The sequence below is a fragment of the Pseudopodoces humilis genome, chromosome 11 (assembly GCF_049639895.1).
Source record: "Pseudopodoces humilis isolate 2021_Gansu_Grassland_sample_001 chromosome 11, ASM4963989v1, whole genome shotgun sequence".
Taxonomy (NCBI): Eukaryota; Metazoa; Chordata; class Aves; order Passeriformes; family Paridae; genus Pseudopodoces; species Pseudopodoces humilis.
This window is the reverse complement of record NC_142210.1, coordinates 10784667-10804615: the sequence shown is the minus strand read 5'-3', so window position 1 is coordinate 10804615 and position 19949 is coordinate 10784667. Positions and strand designations below refer to the sequence as shown.

Genomic DNA, 19949 nt, shown 5'->3' with positions numbered 1-19949 from the left:
TACTGGAACATGGTGATAAGGTCTCTCCTAAACCTTCTTTTTGCAAGGCTGAACAAACCCAGTTCTCTCAGTCTTTCCTCCTACGGCAGTTTTCGGTCCTCCGATCATCTTTGTGGGTCTTCCCTGGAGCCCCCCAGCCTGTCTGTCCACATTTTCTTTGTGGAAGGAATCAAAACTGGACACAGTATCCAGTTTTGGATGTGTGAGGTGTGGCCAACTCTCTAATTAGATCAGAAAGAACTAATCTAACACACCTGTAGACTGATGAGCAGGGGTCTTTATAAAGAAAAAAGATTAAAAAATACATCCACTCGAAATGCAGCAAAGATGATACTTATTGATCTTAAAAACAGGAGAGCACCAAAAGGTCAAATTAGCTATACACATACATACACCCATATGTGTATATACATACATACATCTATATACACACACACACATATATATATATATAAAGGTAGTGCAAGAGTACAAGCACACAGCTAATTTTTGAAAGAAGAGACGGGGTATTCATATGGTATAAATTACAGTTACTAGCAGAGGAGTATAAAGAGCAAAGCTCTTCCAGTATGATACTGTCACTCTGAAGCTTCACAACCTGGAACATTCCGAGATTATGTTTTTCAGTCTGGATATATTTGTGATGATCAAAAGTATTTAATTACTAGAAGTTAGAGGAAAACAATGAAGAAATATATAAACCAATATTCAACATATAAGCCAATAATCCATGGAATTTTCCTCAGTCTTTTATGAATGGCATTACATAACAAACAAGGTACAATTTAAGAAGGAAAAACTGTATTTTTAACTTTATCAAAAACTGCATGCACTGACCTTTGTTAAAGGAAGACTATCACACCAGCCACAGTGATAAATTTTGTGTCCACAAAATATGTGTCTCATGAAAGGAGGACTAGATGTACACTGAAATTAATTACTCACTCCATAGGAATTTATTCAACATAGTACAGCAACTGTCATCAATAACAGAATCAACATTTCTTACATGACTTTAAGATAAACCAGGATGACTCATAAATAAGCAGTAAAACAAGCTGAGTTATCTAATTATTAGACTGGTCTTGGGCCTACTCTGAGTTCACTTACTGTGGTATAAGTACAGAACCATTTCATGAGGCTCAGGACAGGATTAAGAGCAACTCTCTTATAAGGCAGACAAAAGCTTATTTGAGAAAGATACCTTTGCATCCACACAAAATGCCTCCAGCTTCCTTTGGCTGCTGAGTGTACAGAATAGCCATGCAAATTTATCAACAGTATCAGTTTCACGCAGTTTCCTTTGCATGCATCATTCAAGAGGATCTCAAACTGCCTGTGCTTTGTGTTGTTGCAGTCAGCAGTTCAAATAAAATTTATCAAGAGAAACCTTACCTATGCCTATACCACTTGTAGGCAAGTAATTTGGAAAAAGGGCTGTTGCATGCTGAGTTCATGGAAGAACCTTTCATAAAACATTCTATAAACCTAACCTGTTTACAGTCAAGCTACACCAACATTTTGGGCTGAATTTCCCCAAATGGATTATCTCAGATCACATGTGACCCATTCTGCTTTGTTTAATTAGTTATTTTTTCAAGATTTCTACAAGTTTCACCTGCTTCCATCACAGAGCTCTGAGTACTGCCATCAAGAGCAAATCTGAAATAGTGACATTCTCTGTGAAACTGGGACACTGAGGTGACACAAGTCAATACCACCAGCCCTGCAGAGCTGTGCACACAACTTACTACATTCTAATTATATTTTGTGATGTTTATGAATACTGTCATCCATAACAGTAGTTACGGTGAAATCACTTCTGCAAGTAACAGAACAGCAAAGGAGTAAATTTTTTTTAATTTCTGTAATACAGAGTGTCCAAGGCTCCCTACCTGATAGCAAACCATTTCTAGGCAAATACATAAATAAAGCTGCTTCCATGCAACAAGAAACTTGTCTTTAGGACTTGAAAATACCAGGCAAATCAGTATTAGAAAAATATAAATGAGATTTTTCTTACAGATCTCTTGATAAGACCCAACATTTCTGTTTTTCAGAACACAAGATCAGATTGTCTACAAAAACAATGTACTCCTTAATCTGAAGCAAAATCATTCTACTTTTGAGATGAGATTTATGTTTTCCTTGATGAAAATGTCAAGGTTCAGCATCTTAACAATCTTCATATTTTATGTAATTCAAACATATTACCTTTCCAATAAATTATGGAGCACAGAATCAAAGTATATAATACAAAAAAATAAATTGTGCCATAATACAACAGCAAATTAAAGGACACAAAGTTTCCCTACAGAATTTTTAACATGGTTAGATTCAAAAACTCTGACCCAAAGTATAAGTGGGATACATTGAATCTGCTAAAGTGGCACTTGTTCTCATTTTTATTAAGAACAGCTTTTAGCTTGATGAAAGTTCAATAAAAGCATGTAGATGGTATCCAAATTATGTCAGGAGAAGTACCAACATAAGGAAAATGGAAGCGTAAGAAGAACCTGAATACACACTAGCTATAAATCTTAATTACCTTTTATGCTATCTCAACATCTTTCTTGGTTTTCATTCCTCAACAACACAAATATTTAATCAAGAGGAACACAAAAGGCATAAGGATTTAATTTTTAACATAAACATACCAATTATCCACCAATAAGACTTTAAAGTTTCCACTTTAAAGTGTTTTCAGATATTTTATTCACTTTTCATTGTGCATAAAAGCAGCTTATGAAATAGAATAAACAAGAATAGAGTTATTGCATTCTAGAGTAGAAAAGGATGGTCCTATTAGGTCTTTTTAAAGATGTTTGAGCCTATGGTAGGCAAACAGCTTGGAAACACAAGTTTAAATGCCAGGATGACATCAGAAGCTCAGAAGCTGTGCTGCCAACCTAAAGCAGTTCAGTTCTGGAACATCCTATCAAGCCTTACAGCTGGCCTAAAGATTAGTTACTTTGGCATTCAGGTGTAGGACATCATCCATATTACCACAGCAAAGTTATTACGGTTATTAACAACACGTTTTTCAATTGTATTCCAGCAGCTTCAACTGGAGTCAGCTGCATTTGCAGATTTTCACAGTCTCTAATAATCATGGCATAAATAAAATAATGAAAAACTTCAGAAACAATTAAGTGTAATGCAATCGCAATCTCCTTCCAAGAAGGAGGGAAGGAGTTCTTGTTTGGTGCTGCCATGGAAACACAAGTATTAGTGTAAACATTTGAAGTCTCAGTTCTGCAGTTCATTACACAGAATGTCACAGACATACTAATATTTTGATTTTCCAATATGGAAGTATTTCATCCAACAGTAAAATCTACATGCTGTTACTAACACACAACTGCAACACAAAGAGAGGAAACAATGGGCAAAACAGTGTCAGAAGTGGGACTAGGGAATTCCCCTGGGAGACACAAGACCACACAGAAGACCTTCCATTCATTAATCAAATCCTGTAACAAATGTCTCCTCAAGCATGTTGAAAAATGTATATTTGTAGAAACCACTAGGACTGTAATACATGTGACCTTGTGGGTGTTTTTCTAACCTTCCCAACATAAATCATTTTAGTGCTGTTTTGCTTCCACCTTATCGTCCAGAGTCTAGAAGATTTTTTACCTTTTACTGACACAGTTAAAACTAGTGCTTACAAAGAAATTCACAAGTTCTGGTATAAAACTTGCTACCCATTTCTGCTGTGTGGCTTACACTTGAGAGATCCATTTTCATTTCTGTGTTTCTGATATATGACAACATACAATTACTACCAGGTCCACATCTATTTGCCATTAAAGTCACGTGTATTTCCAATGAAAAACTTCATTCCCGTTAGTCATTAACCTGTTTGTCATAGACAGCTCAAGAACACTACTTAAACTGTCCACTGTAACCCACAAAAATAATGCTAACAGAAGTGAAGCAACCCCACCACCACATCTTTTTATCCAAAAATCTGAAGCAGGATAAATTAAACATTTAAAGGCACTGTTCTGAAAGCAAAACTCTTGCTTTCACATTTCACACATGGCAATGTATTTAAGCAATCCATAATTGCAGACCTACATTCAAATTAATTAGCAAGGAAATAACAGAATTAAGGTGAATTGGTAGAAGAAACCTCTTTATATATGTAAACATCAAAATGTTTATGGTGGTCCAGGAAGCATTTGACTAAGCCTTGACCAGAAAAAGTTCAATCAATATAATGTATTGTTTCATTTATCTGACATATTCTTATCTCTTCTCACCATCAATGTTATTTGCCTTCTGGATAGGTCATTTGATACTCTCCAAAATTCAGTTTATTATACTGAAATCTATATCCCATGCTGATTCATCATTTGGCTTCCCTTTACATAAATGTGCTAGACCCTCCTTCCTGGAGAACTTGTTCAAGCTCCCATCGAGCACCTTTCCTGCTCTTCCTGTTCCAAAGGCTTCCCTCACCTCACTGACCTTGTCCTCATATGAGTAACTTTGCTTATGCATCACTTCTGAATGCATCCACACAGTGACCTGGAATATGTCCTGTCTCTGGAGGGCCACAGTGGGCAAGATCATGCTTTCCAGCTAACACTGGAAGCTGCTACCGCAGATGCTGAGACCAAAGGCAAGGAAAAAAATACAGGCTGAAGCAAAACTACAGCAGTCAAACACAGGAATAGTGATAAAATTAATTTCTACAAAGGTCAAAGCCCCATAGCAGTTTTAGCATGCAAATACATGTTAGAAGGAAAGAGTACCAGTAACAGAGAGAAAATTAGATGAGAAACTAGGAAACAGTTTACTCATAAAACCTCTTTGATTACCAGTAACTGCTCTGAAGGACAGAATTATTTTTTAAATCCAAACTTGAAGTGTCTTTGTGACATTTCATTAGAGCAAACTACACTAAAATATAAATGGAAAGGCTACACTACTAAAAGCAAGTTCATTCAGCAACTCCATCCTCAAGTCACTCTTTTGTGTCTAGGCTGACATTACATATCAAGTTTACAACAGCAAAAGAGAGAGTTAAAAGACACACTAGCAAATGATACTTAATCTCTTTCTTCCTCTGTCTAGGTTTAGGAACATGGAGCTTTTGTTAGTATGCAACTACAGTGACAAATATAAGCTGCATTATTTTTAAAGGAAATTTCAGTTGGAAAACATTGCAAAATTATGACTGAAATACCTGTATCAATACAAAAATCGTACTCAGAGCTCATGATGCGTTGACAGAACCCTCACTTGACAGTAGGACATTTTGGGTATCCCAGTACTCTCAAATAAGACTCATAGGTCAGAGATTATGCTTTAATTATTCTTTTTCTTCCTTAATAAACTGTAGCACTGCTAGTTAATTACTAAACAAAAAAGCTAATGAGAAGCAATAGTCTGGATTACAAAAATAACTTTTCAAAAAAACCCCACAAATCAGACCCTATGCAACTAAAAACCCCATGAAATATGGAATAGCACCTGTCTTCAGTTTTCAAATACTTCCCATTATTATCAGATTAACTTTTTAAGCCCTGCTTTCCAGTAACTGGAAAGACTTGAAGTTTGTTTTAGAATTAAACAGATTCTTGTGTATTTTCCCAACCCCACAAACTGTGCCAAATTACAATTTCACAAGGTATGAGCTTCACGGTTGAGACTTTGCAGGATTTTTCATTCTGTCTATTCCAATCAAAGTGTACTCACCTTCAACTGTTTAATCTTTTACAATGTCACTGATATTTTGCAAAGTTGTCAGTATTTGTCCCAAGCCTCTGTTTCTTCCAGGTTCGGTGCCACTTGAGAGGCAAGACATACTGTACTCCCTATTCTTTGCTGAGGAACAGGCTTCAGCCTTCTATTGCATTCATAACTTCAGAAAAGGACCTTTTTCTTATGCCAACCAGAACATTATGAACCATTTTTCTCTTCTCTGAGCATGAAGATAACATTTAGTTACCACGTAACTGAATGAGCAGAACTATGAACAAAGCTCTAGGTGAACAAACAGCCTAAGAGGCAGAAACGGAGGGAGGTGTTAAAGCAGCACAACTGCAACACTCCACAGAACTGCCTTTATCCTGCCTTCCCTGTGCCTGTTCTTTGGTAGCTGAAGTAGGAAAACTCAGCTTGCTACAAATAGTAAAACTCCAGCAGAGACACAGGCTAACTCTTACTAATGAACTTAGTTTTAAGGTCACCCCAGAAGTTAATCACGTGAATATCATTAAGAGTAACAAAAGAAATGCATTCATTCTGTACTCAGCAGTTGAATTTACAGCCACATATTCTTCATACTCTGGCTAATTGCAGTTATAAAATAGTACTGAATAGATGAGTGGTGCCAGAATATTTTCCACTTTTCATTAATTATCAGATGGCAGTATGGCCTTCTGACACCCACTAATGCCTCCTTCAGCTCCACATGGTTCAAAAGATTATTAGATTAGACTGATCAGCTACTATACTGCAAGCAAGCCAGGATTTTCTGTCATGGAAAATTCACAGGTTATTTTTGGGTTTCTTTTTTCATTGGTCCAGCTAGAGGGAAAAGGAGGGTCCTGCACAATACATGGCAAAAGCAACTGGCAGCATTTCAAAGCCAGTCTCTGCAGAGCCCACAGATGCCCAAGTGCTACCTGCTTGCCAGCTCATAGCTTTAAGGAGCTATGTTTGCCCAAGTGCTGAGGATAAAAGGAGCACATTAGTAAATCTGAGTAATTAAAGCTAAATAGTGTATTGTTTGTACCTTCTAAACTAGAAGACTATCTGGGGCACACAGGAAGCTCATTTGCTGGTGCTGTAGTTCTTAATAATTAGGCCAGAATAAAACATCTACAGTTGTTGTTGCCAACTGTCATTTTTAATCATATTTTGTAGATGAAAAAGAACAAAATTCCTGAGCAAATTTATTTTTGTAACTAAATTATTTAAAATCTCAGCCCAAGGATTCCTAGTAGGATGACTAGTAGGTAACTTTATATTCTTTAATGAAAGCCATTTCTGATGCTTTGGTGAAAACTTTGTCACCTCTTTTGCAAACATCAGAAACCAAAATTTAAAAAATAAACCTATCAAAATATTGTGTTTAAACAATTAATCTTTTTTGATAGTTTGAGCTTGCAACATGAACAAATATCCCTAAGCATTTAAATCATACATTGCAAGCATGCAACAGAGTCATGAGTTTAAGAAAAAAAAGTCAAAACAAAAGATATATCCAGGCATTTGTACTAAAACAATGAAAATCTAGCATTTTATTCACTGCTGGAAAACAATGCATAGAAGTGTACATGATTTTTTTTAATTCAGAATTTTTGTTTCCTTTTTATAAGTATCATGAAGAAAATCTTACGAAATAATGTTAGGTTAATGAAAGCCTTTACAAAGCAAGAAACTATGGTTTAAAAAATTATTTGTTGCTTTAAAATGAATTACCCATAAAGTACCCATTAAGTCCCATAAAGTGAGAAAGATACAATTATATAGTTATCTAACATGTACTAACTATAAGGAACAATACTTACAACACAGAAAACACTGTAAGCTGGATCACCTTAGTAATGAGCCTCTTTGCTGAAACACTGAGTGTTCTTAAATATAATGTATTTACATTTGTTTTGTATTAGCCATTTTAAAATGGCCCACGATAAAGTGACAATTGTTTGCTGTCACAGCCTGCAGTACGTGCTACAGCACACCAAAGCTGCCAGATTACAGTCCAAAGCCTTTCCAAACCGTGACACTTTCAAAGGAAAACATTAATATTTCTTACACCGTTCCTAAGTCATAACACTTGTTCAGACTTTGAGAGCAGATTTTCACATATTTGGCAAATGAAAGACATAGCCAAAAAATGACTCTTTGATGATCAGCTGTGGTCAACAGATAAATCAGTTTGTTGGTAAATCAGCTCTTTCACAAGGACAAAATGTCTTGGAGAGCATATAAAATAAGCTTTTTATTGCATATAATACCTGATATGTTTTGGATTTTAGTTAGCTAAAAGTCTACACCAAAGGAATCATCCTACCCCTACTGACCTTCACAAAAACTCAGTAACTCTGTCACACTGTTTACCATCACTTTACATGGTGACATTTAATGAAAAATAATTCATATTTCTAAGTCTCCAAAATTAATACTCTTGATCATTAAACAATACCCTATATTTAATACCCTGTTTTTAAGTTTGGAAACATGACACAAAAATATTTATTGTGCTGTTACTGTCACTCAGCAAGTCAGTACTATGCTTACCTTCTGAAGCTTTCCCACTATTACTGGTCTGTCTCCTGCTGGGTGAGGAGTCCTGCGGGAAGCAGCACTTCTGAAGGGACATCTTAATGAAGCACTGCTTAGGTAGCACACAGACTCGAGTCAATCACTCATCCAACATATGCTTATTTCATTGAGGAGGATTAATATGGATTAATCCTATTGAGTTTAAATGCCTAGATGTTAATTTACTTAGTAAAAAGCAGAAAGGCAGAAGAGTCTGTTCCATAGATTTACCACACCAAAAAAAAATCAGGAGGGAAAGCATGAAGAAATTTTGGAATACAACCAAAATATGTGCTTCTATTATTATAGATAAATTCATAATTTCTACTTTCCCAAAGGCAGTCAGTCTATCAGACAGAAGTTCATTAAAAAGCTCAGAGTGGCTGACCCAGTAGCTGTCTTTCACACAGCACAAGGGCTACCATTTCAGGGTGGAAGCCACCTTTTAAAAACAAACACAACAGGAGTGCCAGAAGTAGGGACTTGCTCTGGCATGACAAAAAGCAAGTCTTGTGCTGCTGCCAAGCTTCTCTTGGGAGCAGCTTTGGTAGGAGGTGACCAAACCACCTTGTCCATGGTGAAAAGGCCAGTCAGGAGGGTTGAGTTTCAAGCAGAATGGTCAAAGATTCTGGAAATATTAAGGAGTGCAGGCATTTGTTTCAATTATTTTTATTTAAATCTCTGGTAATAGTAGAATAATGAAATCACTCTTGAGTGATCAAAGATATAAAAATGCCAATGATTAAGATAAACAAGATATCAGCTTCTAGAAGAATTTTTCCAACAGGTCTTGCACTAGTGAAGTAGTTACCTCTGTATGCAACTCCAAGCAAGTGACAACTAACCCCTCTAAAAAAGAGGGAATTATTGATATGATTTAAAGGATAATTAACTCTTTAAAAAAATAAATTCTTGATAAAATCTAAATTTACGTGCTCTAATATTTTGTAATTTGGGATGTGAAAAATATTCTGCCCCACACAATTAAATACTCAGCCACAATTCAGTGGCTGATAAGAGTGATGGTAAGTAAAATGAAATATGTCTTAATATTCAATTATTTCACATTGAATACATCATATTACCTGGAAAGGGAAGAGGAAATCCTCACTAGCTTCAATTAATTAAATCTTGATTTTATAAATCAAGCTTGGAAGGACTAGAAACATTGCAGAAGTAAAACAATCAGCTCAATGGAAAATTATAACTTCACACTACTATACATTGCCTTACCTCTAGGATATGAATGAAATAATTTCATTTCCCTTTGTAGTAAGGTGATAAATTAGTGCAAAGAGAAGCAGTAGGACATGTGCAAACATAATGGGAGAAGGGGAGATGTGGAGTTAAAAGCAAGACAAAAACATTCCAAACTATAAAAACTCTGGAAAAGAAAACTTATTAGGGAACACCTGGTTTGAAATAAACAGTTAGGTCCTGAATCTTTGACAGAAACTCTTGAAATCACATTCAAATAAATACAATCTTGCTGATAACATATGACTTAAGATTTCAGCTTTTCTACATGTCAGTGTTTTTAATCAGTCTATTCTAGCACTGATTATTAACGAGATGAAAGGACGAATACACTAATTGATTGAAAGTGGGAAATACTGGATGCAGCTTTTTTTTTCCCCCTAGTGACTATTATTATTAAGGAAACATCTGCCAAGAGAGCCCTGAAAGTGGGTTGATAATCCTTTTCCCACCAAAAGCATGTGTAGAGAAGCACACATTCTGCTTTATGCATAATTTATTTCTGAGGCTTAGCAATACCATTCTCTTTGATGAGCTATTGTGATGCAGTACCTTTATTCTCCTTGGACACCTGTATGTAATAGCAAGTACACACCTCCACATAAAAACCTAGGAGTTCATCAAGTTACACTTAGAAGTAGCAAAACAAATAATTATGTAAATAATAAGGCCATGGCTAACACTTAGCATTCCCTGCATGTGACCAGATGAATCAAAGCTGAAATAATCGAATTAGTAATTTTATCACAAATATAATACACCAGAGAATAGAGAAATCATCCTTATTGTTTCATATTCAAGCCCTTTTTGAAATATTTAGCAACAGAAATTATTAAAAACCTTAATAAAGAATCCAGTAATGCAGAACAGGTTCTATCAGGAACCTGAATTTCTGATCCATATTGATCTGACCAATGTCAGTTGTTATTTTCATTGTTAATACTGCTTTACAAATCATACCACCATCACCAGTTGACTGTTTGTTCCATGAATGTCAGACTGCAAATAAGCTAATAAGACAACACCTTCCACCAAGATCTTAAAACCTAGGTTATAGGTTGACCAATTTCAGTTTTTCAGCTCAGTATCTTTTCCCAGAACTACATTTATAATTACTGCTTCCTTATTCTCTGCCACAGTACAGTGACAAAGCATAGCAAAATGTGACTTGGAGCACTCACAGCCTCTCAGGTGTTACTACAGCAGCCCTGCCAATGAGGAGCCATAAGCACACCCTGATACTGAGTGAGACTGCTGAGTCCAGCTCACAGGACCTCCATGTACCATCTCAGCTGCATTTCCCCTCACCTCCGCTCAGAGCCTGTAGGTCACAGCTCACAGTTCCTGAAGGCATCATGAAACACACACGTGCACTTATATGTACTCCTTTTGTCTGCCTGCAGGACAGCTGAGATTGAACGGCAGTCATGCCAAGCTCCTGGGAGAATAGCTCACAGACATCCACAGAGAGCATGAACAGTAATGCCTCAGAATTAAACAACAAATTGTTCAAAAGTACAATTAACATGCTCTTGTGGTCTCAGACCTGCTGGTCCAATGCAAAGCCACTCAGTGTCTTAAAATAAGTACAATGACCTGCAGAGGCATGTGGTAAAGAAATAATGAAAGCCAAGAAAAAGAGAGGCCTGAGTATGGAAGAATCATGCAACTATACAGTGAGAGGACTGCACAAGTAGGGAAGAGAACAGAAAAAAAAAAATAAAGCATTTTAAAAAAAATTAACAGCAGCTTTGGCAGAAATCTTGGTAGTGCTGTATTCACTGAACTCGATTCTTAGCTGTACCTATCTGCATGAATTTCTTCCCCTGACCCAAGTTCTGCAAGCTAGGCTCTGCTCATCTAAGATGCCTTTCACCAATGTGAAACAGCTGCATTGGAGGAGAAAACAGAGAAAGGTCTCCAAGCACACTATCTTCATTAGCAATTAGTCACTCTCTTCAAATGCTTGATAACCTGCCTGCTTCTCCTCCTGGGGGCCAAGAGACATAAAAGTGCAATATAATGAGATGAGACAGAAACAAGGAGATGTTTATCCTGTGCTTAAGAAAAGCAAGAAAACCAGGTGTTTCAGGTGCTGTTTCCCTGGAGGGTCTATAAAACACTAGGCTGTGTGAGACTTCTTACATCCTCATAGCCCAATGGAGTTATGGGCACTCTCATGTGGAGTCAGAATTCTAACACCATGAGAGCTGGGGAAATTTGATGGTATGGTGAGAAGTCAGTAGATGGGGCTTTGCAACTGGGAAGTAAAATTCCCAGTGAAGAATGGGGAGCAGGAGGTCCCTCTAATAAATTCTTAGAGGTACTTACTACAGAAAAGAAAAAAGCCTGAATTGCATGCTCAGTAAATGCTCACAGAAGCTGCACCACAAATTTATGTAGCATTCTACCTGTGACAAATCAAAGCATTTCTACAACAGCTGTATTAATATGATCTCACTGTTGACTCCAGAGACTTCCATACAAAATAACTTTTTTTTATTAAACACTTCATGTGCACACCTATGCTTTACCAGTAAAACCAATCAATCACCCTATGATTCAGTAAATTTAGTTTATTTCTTAGGATAACAGAGCCTTCTTAGACTTCCTAGTATACCAACAGTATCCTGCCCTCTCTTATGTTTATCAGGGATGACATGGGAGTTTCAACTCTACATCAAATTGGCAAGCAGTACAGTTTACACCTTCCTTAGTCTGATTGTCATTTCAGTCTTGGAAATTAACACCCAAAATATTGTTTTCACAATAACAGATACTTTAAATTGAAATGGTCTAGAAAATTTTATGTTTAAAATAACACTGATAACAAAACCCAGATGTACTTGGTCCTCCTGAACCATTGAAGTTCTACTTTACCAACCATATACAGCTTCATGGTTCCTGGCTTCCCTCTAGGAATGACTCTAGAAAAAACTTTTCATAAAGTCAGCTAGTAGAAAACATTGCAATATACACTGAAAAACAAACTAAGATAAAACCCAGTTATATTTTGTAAAGTTTCTTTAAGTATTTTAGGTCTGTGCCAAGTTACCAGCCTTTAAAAGGCCAGCAGAATTTTATTGAAATGACAAACGTGTTTTGCAGGACAAAAATAACTATTTCTGAATGAAGCATTAGCAATAGGTTCCCCGAAAGCATTCATCTGAAATGGTTCAAATAATTAAAACACACGTGGTCTGTTTTACATGAAAGCGACACAGCCCTAGCACAGCGCAAACAGGCAACAGAATTATCCTCCGAGAGGATTTTATTTCAACCCAAAAACACGGCTAAGTAGAGTTCATAAACACTTGCGGAAAGACCCGGAGCTCCTAATGACAAAAACAAAGCTCAGAGTTCAGTGTCCCCTTACGTATTGTCTCTGCGTCTCACACCTGCCCATAACCCCTTGTTTTATCCTTTTTTCTCCTGAAGTTCAGGACGCGCTGCCCAGGTGGGGCCAAACGCTCCCGCTCAGCACCGGCACCGCCCGCCCGCGTCCCTTCTCATCAACACCTCCCGTACTTTACACACGTGAAAGGGAAACATAATATAAAGCAACATACGCTCCAAAAGTAATAATAATAACAAAAAAAAGAAAAAGCATATCTTACGCTGCTCACCACTACCTGTGTGGAGAAGCGCCGAGCCCGCTCGCTGAACGCGCTCTCCCGCCGGCTCCGCTCGCTCCCGGCCCCGCTCCCGCCGGACGCGGCGCACAGCAGCACCTGAGGGGCAGTGCCAGCCCCGCCGGGTCCCGCCGCCACCTGCCGCCGCGGGGCCGGCCCGGGCGGGCGGGGCGATGGCGGGGGCGGGCCGGGGCCGCTCGGGCCGGTCTCGGCGGCCGGCGGGGCTGTCCCGCACCTGACACTCAGGTGCGTCCCGCCTGCGCGGGCAGTGCTGCCACGGCCGACCTGGGGAGGCGGCGGGCGAGGAGGGAGCTTGCACCGAAATATTCTCCTTGCCGCTTCTCAGAGCGCGGGCGCTCCCCTCCTCGCTTAAACCACTCTCAACTCTGTGAAGCTTCCTTTCTTCCATTCCCCTAGAGCCCCCGCCCGTACTCCGCCAGGCGCCCGCTGGGGCCGGACGGTCCCTCAGTGCTGCTGCCGGACCGGCCGAGGCTCGGCGGGGTGCGCTCGGACCCGCTGGCTGTTACGTGTCCGTGCAGCGCTCCGCGCAGCAGAGCCCCGCTGGGGCGGCGAGCTGCCCGCCGGTGCCATCAGGGACCGACCCGGAGCCGCCGCGGCCGCTCTGTGTGTGGGGACGAAACGGTTAAATCCGAGCAGCGCCGGGGGAGGAGGTTTGGGCCCTGCCGGCCGCCGTACCGCCGTGCCCGCCCCGCTCCGCGCCGCCCGATTCAAAGCGGAACCATGGCGGAGCAGGGCCTGGGCATGGCCTCCATGATCCCCGCGCTGCGGGAGCTCGCTGGGTAGGACGGGCCCGGTGGCCATCGTGTAGGGCGTGTGTGTGTGGGGGTTGTGCTGCGCTGGGGGAAGCGGGTCCGGCATATGTAGCGGGGAAGGGGAGAAGGAGGTGTGCGAGGTGTGCGGCCGTGCCCGCGCCTTCACCTCAGCTGATCCCTTGTCCCGCCACCTGCCAGGGTCTGTCCCTCTCTCCCTCCCGGGTGGCGCTGGCAGATCCTGACGTGAGCGGCCTGGTGGCCTCAGAGCAGCCGGCGCCCTGGGGCTGCTGCTGTGTGTGCTGTGAGCGCTCCCCGAGAGCCGCAGAGCTGGAATATGCCGGGCTCTGGAGCTTCAATGGAAGCACGAGCACTGTAGCTTTGTTTTGCAGTAGGCAACGAGCTGATATGGAGGTATATGAGATATAGATAGATCCATAGATAGATATAGTATATCATAGTATACTGAAGATGTGACCCTACAAACCCTGACTGCTGAGGGACAGGCCCGTCACTAATACAAGAAAATTTTTAAAAAAAACAAACAAACCAAATCCCCCCCAAACCTCTATGCAACATCAAGAAATCAATTTGTATCCATTTTTTAAGACTTCTAGAAGAAAAGAAAATCAGTATTTAAGTTGTTGAGATAGAATTCAAATAATTATTTTGTATTTTAAAAGTGGTAACATTAAAATATCATTCTTTTTATTTTAGTGCTAGTCCAGAGGAATACAACGCGGTTGTGCAGAAACCAAGACAAATACTCTGCCAGTTCATTGACAGAATTCTTACAGATGTAGATGTTGGTAAGCATTACATTCCTATCTGTCTTCTTTATACTTTAAGTAATTCCTGCCAAAAATAAAAGTTAAAACTCTCATTTTAAGAAAGTTTTAGTTGAATATAGTACCATTTCTGACTTATTTTTTAATAAAGTCCCTGATGATGTATTTTCTGTTAGGATGTGAAGTTCCCTATGTAAATTAACCATACACACACACCTCCAAAGGAGGGGCTGAATGCAATACAGGGTTGTGTGAATACACATGCTCACAACATTGAAAAGGAGGAGTGTCATGTAAGGTCACTGTTCAGGAGTAACATAGCTTGCAATTCCTTATATTCACATGTGGTTTTCAGAACTGAAGTATTGTCTGAATCTCAGTTAGTTTCCTTCTTGTACTAACTAACACTGGATAGGATCCCTGGGGGATCTGAATAAATCTGGTATGATTCAGATACCTGTTTCAATGGAGCAGCATTAGATATGTTCAGTATTTTGTTAAACTTTCTGCTTCAGTAAGCTGAAGTTACCTTTTGAAACCTTTTATATTCTGGAGGTTTGAAACAAGTCTCAGCATTGTTTCTCTAGCAAGACTGTAAATGTAGGGAAAAGTTAAGTATTTGCTGTTCTTCACTCAACACACAGTTGGATAGAATTTTAACTGAATATTAATGCATTTGGAGTTTATAATATTTAATGAGTAATTTATACTTTTCTTCATACAGTTTGGAGTCACATGGAGGGTTTACAATATGCATGAAATTATCTTCATGGATTAAAAAAATATACTCCCAATAAATAATTTGGAAGGTTTAATACCATATCATAGTATTTTATATATATTTTAAAAAATATTTATCTCATAAGGTGTGAACAAAATTTTTGAAGTGGTTTATTGCAATGCTGATTTAAATATTGTCTTCTTTCTTTTTAAAGTTGCTTTGGAACTGATTAAGAAGTCAGATTCACAGCCAAGTTCTGTGATGTTGCTTGATTTTATTCAACATATCATGAAATCTTCCCCACTTATGTTTGTAAATGTGGATGGAAATCAGGAGGAAACTGAATGCAGTTGCATTGGTGAGTTTGTTGAAAATGCTTATGCTGAAGTTTGGTATTTTCAGGTTTTAAATTTGCAGGCAGTGGGATCATCCAGAAGAACAGAAGGGGGGAAAAGGCAGATATGTAAGTTCATCATTATAAATTTATAAGTAATTACGATGATAGATCTTGAATATTGTGAATGGATTAGCACTTGTGAAAATGAAGCTTTCTCAAGACAGATTTTGACATATTCATTACTATTGCATAGATACATTATTATATAGTGTTGATGAGAAATGCTGTTCATGTACTAATTTCCTGAGTGTTTATTTGACAGAGGAAAATGTCTGGAAATACTGGTGTAAAATGTGTGTCTTCCATTCCCAACCCCAATGTCCTGCCCCCTCTTTTCCTCTTTTCCTATGGGATCTGCTGAATAAATGTCCCAGTGAAGACTGTTTACTGACCATACATGCATTTATCTCAAGGAGTTTAGTTTTAGTGATAAGCAATCTGCATTTAGGGAGGTGCTCAATTGGAGATTTTAGTTTTTATCCTAATAATAAAGTTTCTCTTTTATTGTCCTAGAATTTAGTAACTGGATCATAACAAGGCTTCTTCGTATTGCTGCAGCTCCAAACTGCAGCACATTGCACAAGAACATTTGTGATGTCATCTGCTCTTTATTTTTTCTGTTTAAAATGAAGAGTTCCTCCATTTTTGAAGCACTAACTAAAGACTTGCTACAGCTTTTTCAAGACTTAATCATCTTGCATGAAAGAGATGCACAGAAGCATCGCTGGGGAGATGGATTGGTCTGGCCAGTGACTGTAAAGAGATTTTCCAGCAATATAAGTGACAAAGTGGGATATTTAAGATTGGCACCATTACAGCTGATGGGTATTGCAAATGTAGAATATCTGGAAGTTGCATTAATGTCTATTCTGACAAATACTGTTGCAGATATGTTTTTTGTAAGACAAGATATTATTCTCTGGGGGATAGGCTGCTCCCTGTTAGAGTATGGTAGTCCAGAAGTTAAGACTTTGGCAATGAAGTTTGTGGTGAAGTTAATTCATTTAGGAGGACCTCCAGAACAGCTGGCCAGTGTTTTCTTCAGGGTCTTTTTTGAAATTCTACAATCAGCACTTGAAATGGATGCAGAAGAATCAGAACTCTTTGGAGAACCACTCTTACTGTTGGTGAGGACATTGCTGCCTTTTGAAGTGGATTCTTACAAAAATATTGAACCTGTCTACTTGAATATGCTGCTAGAGAAGCTCTGCTCATTGTTTGAAGGGGATGTGTTTAGGTGTCTTCAGTCCGAAAAGCTGAAAACTGCTTTTTGCCATATACTGCAGTATTTTCTGGATTTTGTTCCAGCTGGCTATGAATCTGCCTTACAAATAAGAAAAACCTGTATCAGTACCATATGTAGAATTTTTGTGAATGTGCTTGGAACTCAGGAAGAACAAGAGGTAGGTTTATTTTAAAAACTGAATTTTTTGTGTGAATAGATCATATACAAAAACCTATATCTGTGCAAAGAAGAAAATCTAGAAAATGCTATTTTTAATTGTGTGTTTAGGTTGATACTCCTTTTTTCTCAACTGTTTCACATGTTTGTACAGGTCAGGGTTCTTAAATCTGTTGGATGTAGCTGTGTTGCTGCTGGACACGAAATAATGAAGTGTGAGTTCAGTTCAGCAGGTAGAGGAAGATGATCAGAAGGGTTTTATTGTCTGCTTTTTGGTACCTTTTATAAGGTGCTCTAATACAGAGTTAACATGGTTGGTAAAGGGAACAACACCTGTCTAGTCCCATTGATAGAACAAGAGAAACTCAATCAGCACAGCTGTACAGAATTGTTTTGAGAACTATAAGTTATTTACAGAAATTATCCTTGAGAGAAAGACTCCCAATAAACTTTCCCTTGGGAAAGAAATCAGCCACTGACAGGCTGAAAACCTTTTCAGACTCAGAAAATCAGGCCCACATAGCTGGACTCCTGTGTTTTTCAGGTATATTAAACTGTCCATAAGCTATGCAGGCACAACTGTCTGTCCATAATCATAAGATGGGAATAAAGCCCGGAGTGCACTCACGTGAGGGCAGCTTTGCAAGCAGTGTGCAGTAGTTTGAGATGCTCTTACTTTCTAACCATATGCTCTTAGTCATGTTTGTTAGGGACAGGTAGGTAGAAAAGTTTAAATTAAATAGAGTCAATGGTTTAGGTTTGCAGGGACCTTTAAAGGCCATCTAATCCATCTCCTTGCAATAAGCAGGAACAGCTTCAACTAGATCAGGGTTCAGAGCTCCACCCAGCCTGACCTTGGGTGTTTCCAGGGATGGGGCATCCACCATCTCTCTGGGCAACATGTGCCAGTGTGTTACCGCCCTCCTAATAAAAAATTTCTTCCTGATACTCAACCTAAATAAACCCTATTTTAGTTAAAAACCATAACAAGGTGTTGATAATGAGTTGTTGATATGCTGAGTGCCTCTATTCCACACATTCTTCTGTGAATCCTGCCTGTTTGTTAAACTTTGTGTGTCTGTTTAATGGCTTTGGTAGCAAGGTATTATTGCAGGAACTGCAAAACAGCTGAACAAGCTGCATCCTCTCTGGTAGCAGCTCAGGGAGCTTCATTGCTCACTCATAAGAGTTTTCATCTTGTAATTAACTTTTTTGAACCGAAAGGTTTTAATAAACTTTTTTACTGTGATATTTTGCAATTTATTATATTTATTTATTATATTATATTATAAGTCAGAAGTGATACCACATCTTTAAGTAAGGCAGACCATACATCATGGTGCCTCTGTTGTTTGTCCGTCCCAGTATCTGGTGAGTCCACTTTATGCAGCTTTAAAAACACAAACAGAAGAAATCTTTGAGGAGCTTCAGCAGAACCAGCTGGAGAGCTCAGATACTGATGGGTGGAGCAGCAGCAGTGATGAAGTTCCAGAGAAAAAACGACGACTGAGCCTACCCACAAAACACCCAAAGAAACCACCTGCACCTTTAATGTATGAAACTTCATAACTACTTTTATAGTAATTTGGCTATTGAATGATAAATGACAACTTCTTGAGGCAGTTTCTTCTTACACAGATTGAAAGAGCTTCTGGGGAAAAAATATAAATTATATTTTGAGGTATCAAAATCTACCAGTGGTTTTTAAGCCTAACTTTATCAAAGAGTCTGTTTTGTATGTGTTCAATGAAAATTATTTTCATTTTTTCACAGTGAAAACAAAGCTGAGAGCGTCCATAGTGTGACAGAATTGTGTGTGGCTGTGCTGTTACACTGGATGTACTTAAAGCAGGTCTAGTTAACTCAAGTTGTGCTCAGATGAACAAAACCAGTTCTCTCAGCCTCTGCTTGTGCTGTGCTCCCTGATTATCTTGGACTTGTGCCAGAAATTGATCTCTTTCTTGTCTTTGGGCACTCAAAATTTATGCTGCTCTCCAGATGTGGGCTTGTGATCAGCCTTCACTCTTTTGAGTACAGCCCAGGGTGTAGTGGACCTTCTTTGAAACAAGGTCACACTGCTGTAATATTCCACTTTTCCACAAGCCTGCCAGGTAATTTTCTCCAAAGCTGCTCATTAATTAGTCAGCTCTCAGTCTGTTCAATTGTATCAGGGTTTTTTTGCCAGTTGCAGGACTTGTCATACAGACCGTCATGAAGTTCTTGTCAGCCTAATTTTGTAGGCAGTTGTAGTCTTGTGAAAAAGCAGCCCACTTTTCTCCACAGATCTGCCTTTCTCATTGTAGAAAAGAATCAAATGCATGATTTGCCTGTCGTAAATGCATGCTGGCTGTTTCCAGTCACCTTCTTGTCCCTCCTGCAGGTAGAAATGAGTTCAAGGAAGACTTTTTCCATAATCTTCCTAAGGAGTGAGATTAGGCTGACAGGTCTATAGTTCCACAGATTCTCATTTTTTACCTCTCTCAAAGATGGGTGTAGTATTTGCCTTTTTATGCTTACCAAGACCTTCCAAGGACTGTAGAGTTATATGTTTATAGCCTTTCAGGTAAATCTGATATGAGTCATACTAAAATTCAGAATTAGAATATTTTCCTTCCAAAGAACACATTTAAGCTAAAACTTCATTTGGTATTTTTTGTATCAATTTTTTTGAATTTTGTATCAAATACGGATTAGCT

The 19949-nt window shown here is 38.8% G+C and overlaps 2 protein-coding genes across 8 annotated transcripts in view; one reads left to right on the top strand and one right to left on the bottom strand.

Moving 5' to 3' along the window:
- Positions 1-13311, bottom strand: part of PLS1 (plastin 1) — a 40673-nt gene extending 27362 nt beyond the window's left edge. For 2 of the 6 annotated variants that reach the window (XM_088060958.1, XM_005527066.2), the window contains exon 1: positions 13176-13311. The gene's annotated coding sequence lies outside the window, so the exon portion shown is untranslated. Of the gene's footprint in view, positions 1-5709; positions 6079-13160 lie in introns of those variants that run through there. The other 4 variants (XM_088060961.1, XM_088060960.1, XM_088060962.1 and 1 more) reach the window with 4 other exon arrangements.
- Positions 13312-13914: 603 nt separating this feature from the next.
- ATR (ATR checkpoint kinase) overlaps positions 13915-19949 on the top strand; it is a 40739-nt gene continuing 34704 nt past the window's right edge. For both annotated transcript variants that reach the window (XM_014256207.2, XM_014256206.2), the window contains exons 1-5: positions 13915-13975; positions 14663-14754; positions 15669-15812; positions 16365-17254; positions 18619-18806. In XM_014256207.2, the coding sequence (XP_014111682.1) occupies positions 13917-13975; positions 14663-14754; positions 15669-15812; positions 16365-17254; positions 18619-18806 (1373 nt within the window). In that variant the 5' untranslated portion in view covers positions 13915-13916. The remainder of the gene's footprint in view (positions 13976-14662; positions 14755-15668; positions 15813-16364; positions 17255-18618; positions 18807-19949) is intronic.